Source organism: Lonchura striata, chromosome 3 (genome assembly GCF_050655825.1).
Source record: "Lonchura striata isolate lonStrDom1 chromosome 3, ASM5065582v1, whole genome shotgun sequence".
In the NCBI taxonomy this organism is placed as follows: domain Eukaryota; kingdom Metazoa; phylum Chordata; class Aves; order Passeriformes; family Estrildidae; genus Lonchura; species Lonchura striata.
This window is the reverse complement of record NC_140705.1, coordinates 90,898,905-90,914,953: the sequence shown is the minus strand read 5'-3', so window position 1 is coordinate 90,914,953 and position 16,049 is coordinate 90,898,905. Positions and strand designations below refer to the sequence as shown.

At 41.3% G+C, this 16,049-nt stretch overlaps 1 protein-coding gene across 4 annotated transcripts in view; it reads right to left on the bottom strand.

The window, feature by feature from the left end:
* PLCB1 (phospholipase C beta 1) overlaps positions 1 to 16,049 on the bottom strand; it is a 343,204-nt gene that overhangs the window by 127,020 nt on the left and 200,135 nt on the right. For all 4 annotated transcript variants that reach the window (XM_021540293.3, XM_085577017.1, XM_021540294.4 and 1 more), the window contains exons 4-5: positions 7,828 to 7,968; positions 1,866 to 1,945 (exon numbers count right to left, since the gene is read on the bottom strand). In XM_021540293.3, the coding sequence (XP_021395968.1) occupies positions 1,866 to 1,945; positions 7,828 to 7,968 (221 nt within the window). The remainder of the gene's footprint in view (positions 1 to 1,865; positions 1,946 to 7,827; positions 7,969 to 16,049) is intronic.

Sequence of the window (16,049 nt, the reverse complement as noted above, 5' to 3'; positions counted from 1 at the left end):
AATTTTTGACTATATTTTGGTGACATTGAGTGTTTTCCTCTATAACCAAGGAAGTTAGAAATAACAGAAGATGGGGAAAAGCTGCTTATTATTGCACTTCAATGCTCCAAGGAACTGAATGTCGGAAAGAAAAAAACCCTTCATTCTGCTCTAGTACAATCTGGTTTTCTCTTCCAACAAAAGGGCTCTGATAGCACTCCAACCAACCCTTTGCTTTGTACATTAGTTATAATGGGGAAATAATTTAATCTTCAAAGTCATAGATTTCTTAAGTGACTGATTTGGCATTGGTGCAGAGGAGCTGGGAAACCTTACGGTTTCCAAGTGATTTATTAATTAGTGGGAAAAGACACAGGAATGCCATGCTTGCCTGCCACTGAATCCATGCAGTGTGCCCAGTGACTTCATCTTTAATTAATATGCCTTGAAAAACTGCCAAAGCATAGCTCCAGACAAGGAGCTGTGCTGTACCGTGTGATGACACATTTCTCCCCTGATTTGGGTAGGAAAGGGCCCATTATGTACAGCCCCCACACTCCCCACTACAGACCTGTCAGCAGAGCCCACTGGGCACCTGGGGATCTGAGGGGCAAGGGAATTGTAGAACCAAATCCCCCTCAAAACCCATCTCCAGCCTGTGGAGCTGAAGGAAGTCAGTAGCTCAGGTGGGCACATTCACCACTGCCAACATGTAGGGCCAAGAGGAAATGTTGAATGTTCCCATCCATTTGGGATTTTGTTTGCTAATACATCCCTGCTGCCCCAACACACCATTATCAGACACAATGCTGTAGTTGCAGCAAGATCCACCCTTCAGAGCTGCCTCAAGAATTCCTGTGGACTCCAGTTGCACCACAACATACACCATGGGGAGGAAGCACATACCCACAGATACACATCCCTCCTTCCCCCAGTAGGCACCTATAGCTCTGTGGGATTAAAGTTCAGCACTCCAGAACATTCTGACTCTGGTGCAGCTAATGGAAGTAGCCATTCACAGCCTCAGAAAGTCACGGAAAATGGGAGGTTGATTTGGAGGGAAGACGGTTTTAGGAAGGTAGGTTTTGTATTTAGCTGGACTGAGCCCCTGCCTTTGAGCAAGGAAAGGTGTTTGTAAGCTGACTTTAAGCAGCTAACTCACAGGCTGGGGAGGTGCAGCCCCTCTTTTAGAAGCCAAAAAGGCCAGGGAGTATCCCAGTTCAACACTAGCACTTCCTGGCAAGCTTTGCCATGCTGTTCTCAAAGCTTATTTCCACAAAACTGCCCCTCATCAGTTGAGAATTACTGAATTGAGAATTGTTGAGTTTAGCTCTCTTCCCTTTTAGGTGTGTATTTCACCCCAAATGTTTTCACAAACAGCTTTTATACTTCATGGAAAGCAACTCAGAATCTGCCCACTCTGCCAAGCAAACCAGAGGAATGAATGCTCTCTGGATCACATGGAAACCAGAGAGATTGGACTGAGGAAAAGGAACTTCTGGCATTTCTCCTTTTTATTTTGTTATCAGTAAAAGACAAAAAGGAAAACAAACCAGAAGCAAGTCAGTCCAGAATACTCTTTCTTTTTAAAGGCAGACCTTCAGCCTACAGCTGAAGCTACAACTGTACAAGGGGCAGGGAGCATTCAATTCTGAATTTTTCTGCCATGATTTAATAGTTTGCCAGGAGTACGCTAAAAAGGATTCTTGTTTACATGACTTCTAGATAACAAGCTTTTTAGAACCACAGGAATAAGGACCTGTATTTACAGAAGTGACAAGTCACCAGAGCAGAAACAATAGATGACAAGGTGAGTAAGAACCGTGGAGGAAAATGACGCAGAGGGAAGAGCAACACCCACAGGGTGACACGCGAGGGCCACTTACGCTTTCTCCAGAAATGCGTCCCTTGACATGTTCTGTGCCAACAAATTTGTTGCCAAACTGAACACTTCATCTGACCATTCCTATGAAGAGAAAAAGTGAATAAATGACACTCAGTTTAGATGTTTGTTGACACAATGCAACATATTTTTGAAAATTATGCTTTCAAAGAAAGGGCCTGAGTAAAGCCTGAACTTGATTTTTTCAATTACATCTTCCCTCCTCATCTGTGAGAGCTGTTTTACTCATGCTATAAAAAAAAAAAAAAAAAAAAAGACTGTTACAAATTGAAGTCCTGACTCTATCCAAGATAAGAAACAAGCTTAAAAACTCCCCAATCAGCAGAAATACACAGGAGTACATTTCAGTTACTCTGATGTGCAAGGAAGATACAACTCAAAGGACTCTTTCCCCCTGATTGCACATCCTCACACTGTGGTCCTATCCCTCACTAAATATTTTTCCCTCTTCCCACTGTAGGGAAGAAACACTACAGAAAGATGGAATGGTTTGAGTTGGGATGGATGTCAAAAGGATCCAGATCCAAGCCCCTGCCTTGGGCAAGGGCACCTTCCCCCTAGACTGTTGCTCCACATTGCTCATTTCTTTCCTTTGCATTCCTGACCTTTCCTAGGCTCCCAGCAGAGCTGAAGCATGATTATAAACTGAAGTTTACTCTCAGAGTTTGTGCTGCTTTCCTCCCTTGCAGGTCTCTCCCACAGCTTTTCATTGACAGCTTCAGCACATTTTTCCTTTTCCACAACCTTTAATTGCAAACCTTTTTCATCACAACTGGTTTTGGATTGGTTTCATTTCACCCCACTAAAAGAAAAGCAAGAATACAAGCAATGCCTTTGCAAACATTATGATTTTCTTTTGTTTTAGCTGACAAACCTTTTAGAGTTTTGTTTCAACTAAAGTTATGTCTCCTTTCATAACAGTCCAAATCCAAAATTCTCACTGCTACACTCTTTGGGAAGTATTCTTTTCTCCTTGGTCTTTCTTTTTCTTGAGAAAAAATATGTATTAAAAAAAAAAAGGATTCCACTCTGACAAAAATGGATAGGAATGGGAAGTGTCATTGACTTTTACTGAAACAAATGTTCCTGTGTCATTTGGAGATTAAAGCTTGTTTTACCTAAAAATCCTCATTTTTCCATATAACCAGTTGATTGATTTGAGAAGTTTGCGGGGGGGAATTTTCCATCTTTTTTATATGCTAAGGTTTTCTCCTTGATGTTATGGGATCTTGTTCCTGAAACTGGTCTCACATCTGTGCTCCTGAGGATAAGGCTGCCTGTATGCCCAGTGGTTTAGTGGCCTTTGATGTCCTCCAGCTCTCAGCTTCGGGAGCCCATCCCATTCACCACCTCACCCCTCAGCAACAGATGTAACATCCCTTCTGTGGCTGGTGTTCTGGAAGAGAAACCTTCTTCTTTGGACATAGACTTGTCCTGGAGGCAAAATCAGTGCTGCTCAGATAATCTTCCCCTCCACCTTCTCGTGACCACTGCCATTCTTCTTCTTTAATTGTTTTTCCTTCTTAGGCCTAGTTTGAAAAATTCAGGGGTGTGAGAAAGCAGAGGAGGAGGAGTCAGGCTTGTTAGCAACACAACTGCTTTACTGTGAGTCTTGGAACAGAGTATTAAGTGCAGCATCTGTTTTTCTTCTTGGCAACTCCTTTTTCCAGTCTCAAAATAGGCTCATCTTGTAAACAGTGCTTTGTTTAGGCACTAATAATAGCTGCTCAGACTTCTCCTCTGACACTAACGGCCACAGAGACTAACAGCAACACAAAATATTATTAGGAAATAGAAAATACACTGGCTTTTAACAGATCTTGATAGACTGTTTTCATTTTGCTGCTTCTGCTGGGCTTGAAGCTGAAATATTTTGTATAAAACAGAAGTAGGGTGCTTCAAGAGTATCCCACACCCCCAGCTCTTCCTTTTCTTTGTCAAAATGCTTGTTGACAGGAATGTAAGGGGAACTCACTTATTATGTTCCTGTCACACACATTATTTATATAAGCAGCCTTTCATTTGTTCCATTTTGTTCCTTTGCTGGCTTTTCCTGGCTCTCCAAAGCAACCCCATTGATCTTGCCAAACATTCTGAGGGTTCCCTGCAGGCTGAGCCATTTCTAACCAGGTCATAAGCAACACTTGTTCATTGTCTCTCCCATTTTAGGGTCCAGCCAAAGCCAAAAAGCCAAGATCAGAGAATCTGCCAAGGATCACATCACCTCTCCAGCTGCTGATCTGAACCCTTGGCAAGAGGGGGAACGACAGCATTAAGGACAGAGCTTAAAAAATAGATGCTTGTAACTGACTTTGCTGGGCTCTCACCAAGCTGTGAGCCAAAGTGTGCCTTGCTGCTTCAGCTACCAAATGGCTCAATTTCCTTGGGTTTGCTGCATGGCAGAAAGCAGAGCCCATACTCCAACCCTGTGCCAGCAATTCCAGCAGGCAGCACTTGCGGAGAGCATTCCAAGGGACGGAAGGCTGCTCTGTGTGGAGAGCAAACAGCCAGCTGTGGGAAGGTTACAGCAGCCTCCAGACTGCCATGGGCACTACAGCGTCTGCACAGATGTGATACAACAGGAAAATAGAAATCTGGGCTTTTTGAAACAGGGCTGCAGCAGTGCCAACAAACCCAGCACTGATCCTTATGGGAGCAGAAGGACCTGGCCTTCTGACCTTCAACTGCAAACATGCCACATCCATCATGATAAGAGAGAGCTTCCTGGACTTGATCCCGTTCTGGCTGTGTCCTGCCATACCAGTTCATCTTCTGCCATTCCTGTGAACTTTGCTGACGAGTAATGCAGCTGTTCAGTGCTTTGGCAGGTAGCACACAAGCAGCAGCTTGTTTGGAAATGTGCTGCTCATTGAAGTAATCTCTCTTCCTCTGCATGCATCAGGATACCATAAGAAATTCAGTGCAACAGAAGAGATGAGACCTTTTTCATAAGAAAAGGCAGTACAGAGCCTTGAAAACACTTCTTTCAAATCAGGCCTGACTACGTGTGAAAGCAATGTTCCTTGCTCATTCCTTTTGGTGGGAGGTTAACAAAGCAAGCTGCTGAAATTCTACACATTCAGAATTTTGTTTTTAAAAAAACCCATATCAAATGGATTTGAATTTATTTTCTTCTATTAATCAAGCTCTTATATACACTGGGGAAGCTGGAAAAAAAAAGATGTGCGCTGGAAAGAATATTATAGCGTGACTTGTGAATCATCCTTGATGACATCATTTTACTTATGGAGGAATTCATCAGCTCTTAGTGATGCATTTGACCCAAAGCTCATCAAACTGAGGAGACAGAGATTTCCTGGGGCTCTGGACAGGGGCCTGCATGGCCAGGATTGGCAGTACAGAAAGAAGAGAGCTGCCATGAGAGGCACCAAAGAGAGCAAGAGGAAAGAGGTGGGAACAATGAGATGTTCACTTCTGAATCTGCTGGATTTGGGAAGAAGGTGAACTGCTATAGGAGCAGACAGAGGTTGATGGGTTGGACTTCTTCATGTTTGGAGTGGAGACAGAGAAAATGAGCATTTGCTCAAAACAGAGTTTGAGAATAAACTCCGCTGCTTCTGCAGCAATCTGTGGATGCTCACAAATAAATCCTACCCCAGACAGGCTTTCTCAGATGAAAATAAGTGAGTACTCTCTCAGTGCTGCTTCTCTTTCCCACCAGGACACACCTTCCTGCCTGCCTTTTAGAGCAGTGGCTAATGAATTTCAAGCTGCATTCTTTGATCAAACCAGGTGCCCTTCAGCTCATCACTGATGTGCTTTAAACATCAGTTATTTCTCCTGGAGGAACTAACATAATCCAGCATACTGACATTTCTATTTACTGCACCTGAGGCAGGCTGAAAAACCCAAGACTTGTATTTCCTACTTTTCCCATAACTTAGCCAGTGGATGTGAACAGAGTTTGTAGCAGAAAAGGCAGCCCCCTGCAAAGGCAAAAAAATCCTATAATGGAATGATTTTAACTGCCTCATTAGGACCATTACAGTTTACTTTACCTTTCTCCTTAAGGGAGCTTTGGTAAGCACTTGCCACACAACATGAAGAACAAGGTAAGACAAATGAAGGGTTAACTAAAAAAATATTCATGCACTGAAAATGAAAGGTGGGAGAGATTTCTACTGGCACTTGCTTTCCCTGGAACATCAGAAGGGTCAAAATTTGCAAGTGTGGCGCTGAAAACGTCTTGTACTGACATTCCTCCCCAGAGGTCCCTGAAGAGATGACTTGTGCCTGATGTGCTTATTTATTACACTTTCTCTGAGTCACTGCATGGGGCTCAGAGACAATAAAGACCAAATTCTGTGTTCTGGTTCACATAAAGTTGGTAAACAGGTTAAAAAGGGAGGAATTTTTAGGTGCATTCAACAGTGATAAAACTGGTATGAGTCAAACAATCAGGATATTTAACATGACCTCAAAGCACACATAAGTAATCTGCAATGCCTTAAAATTGCATCGCCAGGCCACAGTGCCCAACTGATCAAATATTAATTTATTTGCTCTATTGCATTTACAAATAAAAAGGAAGACTCAGAATCTTAGTTACGTGGACGATAGGAGTTACTCAAGATCTACAGCAGCCAAGCTTTTACAAAATATGATTTTATCCACTTTAAAGTTCCATTATCAAACAGAAAATAGCCCTAAAATACCCATTTCTGTGCTGTTTTAGCAAAAAGATTATGGCTCACTGACTGCTGGCTAGACAGGAAAGTGAAAAAGAAGGACATAAGCTTCTGATTTGGGTAACTTTCCCTGCTCCTTGATAAGAGACAGCAATTTCTGCTGGTAAAGCTTTAGCATACCTTTTCATTTTCCTTCATAAGCATAGCTCCTTTTTTTCTTCTGAAGAGTTATTCTAATTGCTTTCATTTCTGCAGTGTTAAGATCTCTCACCCTGTAGAGCTCTGCATTTTCAAGCCTGAGAACAGCATTTCCCTCTCACCTCTTCGTGGACCACCACAAACTCTTTCAGTCTCTATTCTTCTATGTCAAAGAAAAACTGGAAATCATGTTTTTGCCAACTGGCTAAAGAAGATTAGCAGAAATGGGAATTTGGCAAGCAGAAATGTCCCCTCCTCGCTGAAGGCTTTCATCTTATGACCTTTCTGCACATGGCCTAACCATCCTTGTTCCCTGTGAGGTGACAAAACAACGCCTTGCTGTCATTAAATCCCAGCAGGCTGCAGAGAACCTCTTTTTTCACAATCTAGTGAAGTCCAGGATGTAAAAATGCTCTGTGGAAAGTGTTCTGTGCATGGATGTCTGGAGGCTGGGATCAGAGCATGCCCACATGAGTGGAAGTGGAAAAAAGAGAAGCTTTGGGATGTCTGTTTGAAATAGATAAAGCAAAAGTTCCCAGTTCATTAAACAGAATTGAATTGTAGAGGAATTGGAAGAAGGAGGGAAAAACCCAAACCCAAGTGTACTAAGGGTAGCTTAATGTTGTGAATTGGACAGAGGAAACTGATGGACCTGCATAGAAAAAAAATACTTTTCTAAGGCAATGATGTTGACTACAAGCCTTATCAAGGGCTCTCAGCAGGCAAAATGTGATGCTACTACTGAAATATTGATGTGTTTTTGGGGAGCCACAGTGTAACATCTCATTCCTGAGTTAAAATTTGCATGTTAACACTATTTTTACTGTGATTATTTGGGGTTTACAAGCAACGATCTGAACATGAGCACACTTACCAGGGGCATCAATCTTGCTGAATAAACTCCTTGGATAAAAAAAACCCCACAAAACAAAAAACAAATGCACATTTCTTCTTGGGAACTGAGTGGCCCAGCTCCAGAACAGAACTGTGCTTCATCTCATAGCAACTCCCACTTACAGCCCAGTTATCCACATCTCGAAACACTACTTCCAAAGCCTAAATTTCATATGACAGATCTTCATCTGTCAGGTGTGTTACCTTTGCTATGTCATCTTGGAATGCCACCAGGTTCAAGTAGGATATATTGACCAGGTCTGGGCCATACACAACAGTGATCATCCGATTTTCCAGCCGACCTCCCATGTTCCCAGCATCCAGCAGCTCGCGCAGCTTCGGGTCCTGCAGGTGAAACAACGACCAAAGGATTAAAAACCTTTTGCAAATACATTGCACTAAAAGAGGTGCTAAAATTGCAAATACTTCCACTTTGAAAATTTGTGTCATTTTAAGTATTTTAAACATGTTGGCTTGTTGGTTCGGATCTGGTTAATGACTCATTAAAATACTTAAAGTTATTAACCCAGACTAAAAAGGAAATCAATGCTGTAAATCCTCCAAAGCCTTTGAGCTCTACATTGGTGCTGTACACACTCAGAGCTGTCCAGCTGATGGCTGCACATTCCTATTTTCAGTTATATTGCTGCAGAAGTTAAGCAAACACAAACTGTCATGTCAAAACAACACAATCTGTCCAAAGGCTACTGTCCTCAGCAGGGATTTTAATGGATTTTAGATAAAACTGATAATGAGAACTTAGTTTTTCCTAAGGAATTAAGAAGACTTCTGAAATTAACTTTCTTAAACTCTCCAAAATAATAAAGGAATTTCAGCATTGCCCTCCTCTTTCTTCTTCTTGTTTAACAGGTCATGTATTATTGAAATTATTAGTTATATTCCCATTTAGATTTAGCTTTTAGCCTTTTTTTTCCTCCCCCTGTTTTTATCCAATACAGAATCATTGACTCATTTAGGCTGAAAAAGATTTTTAAGAGCATCCAACAGTTCCCCCTGCACTGCCAAAGTCACCACTAACCCACATCCCCAAAATGCCACATCCACACATCTGTTAAACCCCTTCAGGGATGGTGACTCAACCCCTTCTGTTGGCACCATGTTCCAGCCTGGACAGACGAGTGACTACCTAACACTTCTGCGAAGGGTACATTCAAGGATTTTTATCAGCTATTAATAGCCTGAATCACAGCTTCATTGGCCACCTAAATGTGAGTAAAAACCTCAGGTTATTTGCTGATTCCCCTCATTTCTATTAGGCAGCACCATTTCCAAGAAATGCACTCAGTGTGTTAGAAATGAAGAAAACAGGTCCCTGGCTTCATGGTGAAGTTTATGAAGACAGATGAAAAGCTGCCCTGCATGATTGGATTCAGCCCTTTGGAAAGGGCCTGTATAATGTGAAAGCTCAGCTTTCCTAGAAGGCAAGACTGCTCAGTCTCCTACAAAAACTAAAAAATGGCTAGCAAGTAGAATCCCTGTGGAATGGCAGATGCTATGTAGAGATCAAGTTATTTCAAAAGTGACATAATAAATGCACTGCACTTTTTATTTCACTGTCCCATGAACTTTCTCTCCACGCTGCGTGCACATGTTCAGTTTGTGGTACTCTTAATTTTTAATAACTTTTTGAGTAAGTATCTAAATTTCCACCAACTGATACAAATTAAATTTAACATAACAAGGTTAATATGATGAAAAGGGCCATTTTTCATGGATCTTGCAGAAAATCCTATACCAACAAGACAGCAATCTAAAAAGCATCTCCTGACTGGTATCATTCCTTCTCGGAGGAAATAGAGCTGTGTGTGTGTGTTCACCAAACACTTCACCAGATTTAGGAAAACATTTTTGGAGCATGAGGTAGAAACTCTAAAGAAAGTACAAGGCTGTCTATCATAAGTGCTGAGCTTCTTTAAATACTGGGTATGATGCCAAGTGTTACAGGAGAACAGACAGAATAATCCTATTTAAGGGCTCTGTAAATTGTGAATATCATTGTGCTCTGAGACAAAAATGGTTTCGTGGGTAAACAAGTTAATCGCAGCCTTTCACAGGAGAGAAAACCAGGAGGGGGATGCAAAAATAGGAGCTGTGTTTCAGAGATGAGGATTTGAAGGAGAAAGACAAAGAAATGGTATCATTTAGATTTGGGAGAAGAGCTAGAGAAATGCCCTGCAGTTGCTAAGTCAGTCATGGTGTATTACTAGATGGGTTCCTTTCTCTTTTATTTACAGGCTGGATGTTTCAAAGCTTTGTTTTATGTCTCTGGGAGATGAGAATCCATCTCCTTTTTACTCTCTGCCATTCCAACCCCTGAATCAGACAGATAAATGCCTCTGCTCAAGGGCCTGTCTGGGAACAGCATCATTCTTCCTGGGCTCAGACAGAAGGGGATTGTCTATCTGCTTTCACTCCCTTCCACATCACTGCCATTCCTCCCTCCCTCTCCCTGGCTGAACCTCCTGCTCACAGCTCCACTCTGGATGATGGACTGCCATCATAGCAACAAAAGAAGAGGGAAGATAACCTTTTTCTTCCGTATTTACACCCAACCAAGGGATGTCTCAGTGATGAATCACACTCCACTTGGACCAAGAGATGCATTAGCCATGCACCACAGAATAAAGAAAGAAACATATTTGAAATAAGATGCTTTTTCCAAGGAAATTCATCAAAAGAGAAGTTATCTGGCACTGGCTCAGTTTTCAGAAGTGCAAATAAATGGCAAATCAAGCAACATGTGTGTGAATTTGGTTTTTCAAATCCAGGATTTTTTTTTTGCCAGGTTTTACAAGCAAGCAGACAGACCATCATCTTTGGGTTGCTGTGTTTGAATGGCTAAATTTTGAATTTTTCTGCTCTGTTTAATGTTTGTCCAGTAAAGTTTGAAGCACACAGTCCATTACAGCAGTGCACTGTCCAGCCACCATCCAGCAGCTGTTAATAAAGGGAACATACCACATCTCCTGGGCTGTCTCAGTGCAACCTGCTGTGGGCTCCACAGACCCCAAATACATATTTTAATAGCTGGGTTTTAGTATTTTTTTATTTCTAAGTTCAGTGCAAGAGAATAATTCTGATGCTAACACAACTCAAACCTACCCAAACCTTGGTTGTATTGCCCTTCAGGGGTGACAGATGCACTTGTCAGTGACAACCTTGCGCTTAGCTAATGATCTAAGTCACAATTAGTGCTTGGATCTGAAGTTCTCAGACACCAAAGCCCACTGCCAGATCCCACATTCCTCAGCTCCCTTGTTACCCCCTTTGCTGCAAACACGGCTAAGGAGATGAGCAGAATATCCTTTATCAACATCTTGAAGACTCTCAGCACTCTATGAATCAAAGCCCTTTTGAAAATGTCAGCAGGTTTTCCCATGGAGATGGCAGGAAAGCACATGGGGGAAGAAAAACCAAACCAAGCAGCAAAACCAAATTTAGCTTCTTTTATGTAAATTGGATTGATTTTGATAATTCCATTTTAGGGAATAACACTGGAAAGCCTGCTGCTGGTTGGGAGGAGTGTCCACAAGTGGACAGATTGGTTTTTGGTATAAGCTCTTTGCTAAACTGGAGATTAATTAGCAACATACTGAGCTCTTTTTTTGGACATTCAGAAGAATTATACCTATTTAATATTGAATTACAACAACTTTTGGAACACTTGAGCTGCTGAAGTTTGGGAACACACCCATGGGATGGCAAATAAACAGCAGCCATTGGCAATACCCACATAATTCATGCACGTTCCCTTTGTAGCTCAATATATTATGTCTTTGATATTTCCTTTTGCTTCTTCCAGTCAAAAGGCCCAGGGATCACCTTGGCTTTTCCCTTCCACTGGAGTCTGGTAGGAGCTTCAGCTCAAGGACTGGAGGTGCCTGAACACTGCCCCAGAAATAGGTCAGGAAAATTAGTGTTTGGATGGGACAGTGCTGCTCAAATTCCCAGAGGGAGATGAAATTTGTGAGCAGGCAAATATGGAGGCAGTGATAAGGATGGTGTTGGCAGCACAAAGAGCTTTAGAATCTATCAAAAATCAAATTAGTCATGTCAAATTGAGGCTAAGGTTGGTCAGAGGATTATCTGCTCATTGGAAAAAATCTTCCCTATTGGGTTGTGTTGTCTTGGGAAACTTATCAAAGAAAATATACATTAAATCAATGGGAAATAGACAGACTAGAGAAAAAAATTAACCAGAAACATAAAATCAATCAATAAATAAAAGCTTATGGAAGTCCTACCACTTTCATGAAGAAATACAAAACAATGACTTTTTGTTAGAAACCAGGGTCCTGTAGACAGATGGATAAAAATAGATTTCAGTCAGACTTCCCTAACTTTCTCCTGCTGTATTTCCTTTTCACTGGAATTCATAAAAATAACATAAACTTAGAGAGGCACCTCAGCCACATTACAATGCCTGCTTGCCACTGTGATTGCTGTCATTAAAATGTAGGTCTCAACCTGAAATCCCAATTAGTGTGTGCTCTGCACAGCACAGCAAATGCCATAACATCTTTTATTAGTATCACCAGCTCTTTAAACTGTGTTTTTCTTCTGAAAACCTGCAACACACCATCTGCCTGTGGAAACGTTCTGGTTCTTTCATACACAGTTATAAAAGGCTGCCACGAGGTTCTATGGCACTTAAATGCTAATTTCAACACACCAGGGAGCAGCAGGTCAGCTTACTGATGCTTCCCAAAGCTGCAGTGATGCCTAAGGTTTTAGCTTTTATATTTTTCAGATACTGTGCTGCTTTAGTCTGTACATATTAGGTCTGAGCCTCATATTAGGGGACGGTGAGCTCTCTTCACAGAGCAGGGAGACAAAACAATTCCTTCTCTAGCTGGGGACCAAGGACAAATGATCCAGATCTCAGGCCCAAGAGCATAAACATCATGGACTGAAGAGCGAAAAACAAGCAGGATGGGACTTCATGGGCTGGAGCTGTAATTGGACAATTAACTCCAATATGCAAATGGAGCAGAACTTATAAAAGTGAGAGACCCTGTGACCAAGCGTGCATTTTGTGACCATTTTGGGTTCACCTAGGGTGCAGTCCTAGCTGAGCTCTTGTACTGCCCAAGGTGGATCCATTGAGGATATCCTTTTAATAAATCCCTACTTTATTCTTTAACTCTGTCCAGCCTCTGTTCTAGGGCAGCCTTCCCAAGGCATCGGCTGCACCATGTCAGAGAGCAGCTTCTCATCCCTTTGAAAAGGAAAGGAATCTGCCCAGTTCGAAAGGTTTCCCTGGGTTTGATGGCTACAGATAATGTGATGGCCAAGCCAGGTGATTATCAAAAGAATCAGAACTTCTTGGGTTGCTGGAAAAGGTGTGCAACTAAATATTGGGAATTTTTGGTGAAGACATTAATTTACAATGCAAAACCCCCTCAAAACTATTTTACAGAGATATAGGGTACTTCAGAATTCCCTACACTGTAACTATCACAGTCTACATTACTGCATGTAACTATCATGGTCCCAAATAATTATATTTATGTCCTGATAAGGAGAGACTTGAAACAAAAATGGCACAGATTTTCTTCTTAGTTTTCTGCTCATCAAAGTGAGATTTCCAAGCATTCAAATGTGCATTTATATTTTTCTAGCTCAATATGTATCCCAGAAGAGGGAATATAGGGGAGGAAAGAAGCTAGCTACATATGCAAAGAGTTTTCCAGGAAACACTAGAGTTTGAGGCTTAAATTAAACAAAGAACCTTGCTAAATAAGGACTTTATATTGTGAATCCATTGAAGGCAGAACTCCCACAGATTTTCTACAAATAGAACAATGTCTTGTCTTCAAGAATTCCTTATCACAGAATGTTTATCAACAAAAATGTATATACACGCATATATATAGATACCATGAGTATCTCATATATTTAACCCAGATTTCAAAATACCAGCTCTGAACACTTTAAGCACCAGGTAAGTTGCTGGTTTAGGGGCAGTAAAATAGGAAATAATAAGTGACTCCTAAAATCAGACCATTTACCCTGTGGCTAGCTGAAGGCTTCAGTTGCCAAGCCCCAGTTTTGCTGCAGTGACCCAACCAAACTCCTCAGTGCAAGCTGTTCAGCACAGAACAACTAAAGGTAGGAATTGCTTTTTAAGGCTCACAAAATTACTTTGTACCACCTGTGGCACCTGAAGCACACAGCTCTGCTCTACCAGGCTTCTCAGGTCCATGATGATACCTAAAAGAGTTGCTTCTTATCTTTATGCATGCACCAGCCTGACCCTCAGAAATAAAATATCCTTTTTAACCAGCTGAAATTCACTGCTAACAATCCCCACACAGATTTCACAGCTGGTTCAAATATCCTTTGTGTCACACATCACTAAGAGCTTCCCACCAAGTGCATCAACAGACTCATCCTTCAAAGAAATCTTCCTTCCCCACTTTGTTGAGAGCAAAGTCAAAACTCTCAAATTTATCTTCCAACAATCCTCTCACTGATTTAGAAGAATGTCCATGGGAATCACATCTGCAAAACTCAGTGACAGAATTCTGTCTGTCTCAATGACAGTCATGTGAAATAAACAGATCCCAATTACTACATCAAAGATATTCAAAACAGTGCTCTCCAAATTCTCTTTCATGACACAGAATACACATGAAGTTTGATAGCTAAATGGATTTATTTGTATCAAGTCATCCTTACCAAAACTGTTGTCATTAAACCAGAAATCTATTTAGCCTGATAAACACCGCAGTATGGTTTTAATACAAATAATGTCTTCACACATTTCACAAAAGAGTATCAGATCAAGATATAACCAAAATATTTGCAAATAAATTTCTCCTCCTTTCTAAGGTTTCAGAATGGATTCCAAATTTGGCATGATATCACCATAGTTACCTATGCACAGAAACAGAGCCAGGATCGTTAAACACCCAAGTCATCCAGACATCATTTCTGTGCAAACCAAGTCAGTGTGCACAAAACATGAGGAAGTTTCTTTAAAAAATAATCTCAATCATCTAAACTGGTCTCAATTTGACCACCTGCTGAGTTAATACAGTGGAATATTTCTGACATATGACACAGCATGAGGTAAAAGGAGTCAGAAATGCTTTAGTCAATCTCTAGGGAAGGAGATCCAAGGCATCCACTGACTCCTGCAGATCTGGTACGTGCAGCAATCCTAAACACCTCAGATGCAACTAAAATCCCAGGGCTTCTTCAGATATTCCCAGAATATCTGTTCTTCCCACAGATATTATCAGGGAGGACATGGTGCCATAAATCCCACCTCAACCTGTCAATGCTGATTAACCTTCTCTGTGAAACACCTGGTCCAGAACAATGGTTGTTTTTCCTAAAATTGCTTGATCCCAATTCCATGCTTGAAGTAAGAACATCAATACATCAAGTTTATCAGGACCAGGCTATGAAAAGAGTGAAGAATCTTGTTTTTTGTGATGTACAGCTCTTAAGGAAGAGAGAGTGTGTGCCAGCTTAATACATATTTTTCTTTGGCAAAGGAATAAGAGGAAAGCCAATCTCTGCCTGTACAAATGAACTTTGGAAAAGAGAGGACTGTGTCAAATAGTCACAGACATTTCCAAATATAATTCTGTGAGCTCTGAAAATGCTCAGAGGATGAATGCTCAGGATGAATTCATGCTGACTTTCTACAACACCTATGTTGCAAGACACAGGTTATTTAAAAAGAGCAAATGTGATAAATCAGTATTTTTATAACACTTAGGGACATCCCCCCAGAAAATCAGCCACTCCTATGTCAGCCACCACATCAGGATGACAGAATGCATCCTTTGGAAGCTCACAGGCCACACCAAGCTGGAGGGAACACTGATGTGCTGGACAGCCAGGCTGACAGGTCTCTTTTCACCTACAATTTTCAATGACACCATGATTTCTGTACCAGATCTGCTGCAAAAGTTTACTGGGGACAACACTACAAAGTCACTGATGGTAGTTCAGTGCTAACTTTGGTGAAGATACTACTGAGAGTACAAAATTATATTGATTTCTGGGGGAGAGGGAGACAGATGCCCACATGATATCTATGCCATACAAAGTGAAACCAGGATTTTATCTGAAGTACAAAGAAAATTAATTGCACATGCTGAGAAAAAGCCCAGGGAGAAAACCAGGGCCACCTCAGTCCTCTTCTCCTGACCTTTCTCACAGTTCCAGTGATCCCAATCCAGCTTCCCTGGGTCTTTCATGACAGAACAGAACATGCTCTTGTGACAGAACATTAAGCAAATATTCAGCCTGGATTTTATTTTTGTTTTCCATCCTAATGCTCATATTTCTCAAGATGTTTTTTTCTAGGCTCGTGGTATTTGAGTTTTAAATTGTTTGCAAGATTGTATGTTCTAGCAAAAAACAAGTGTCAGTATAAACCATGTAAG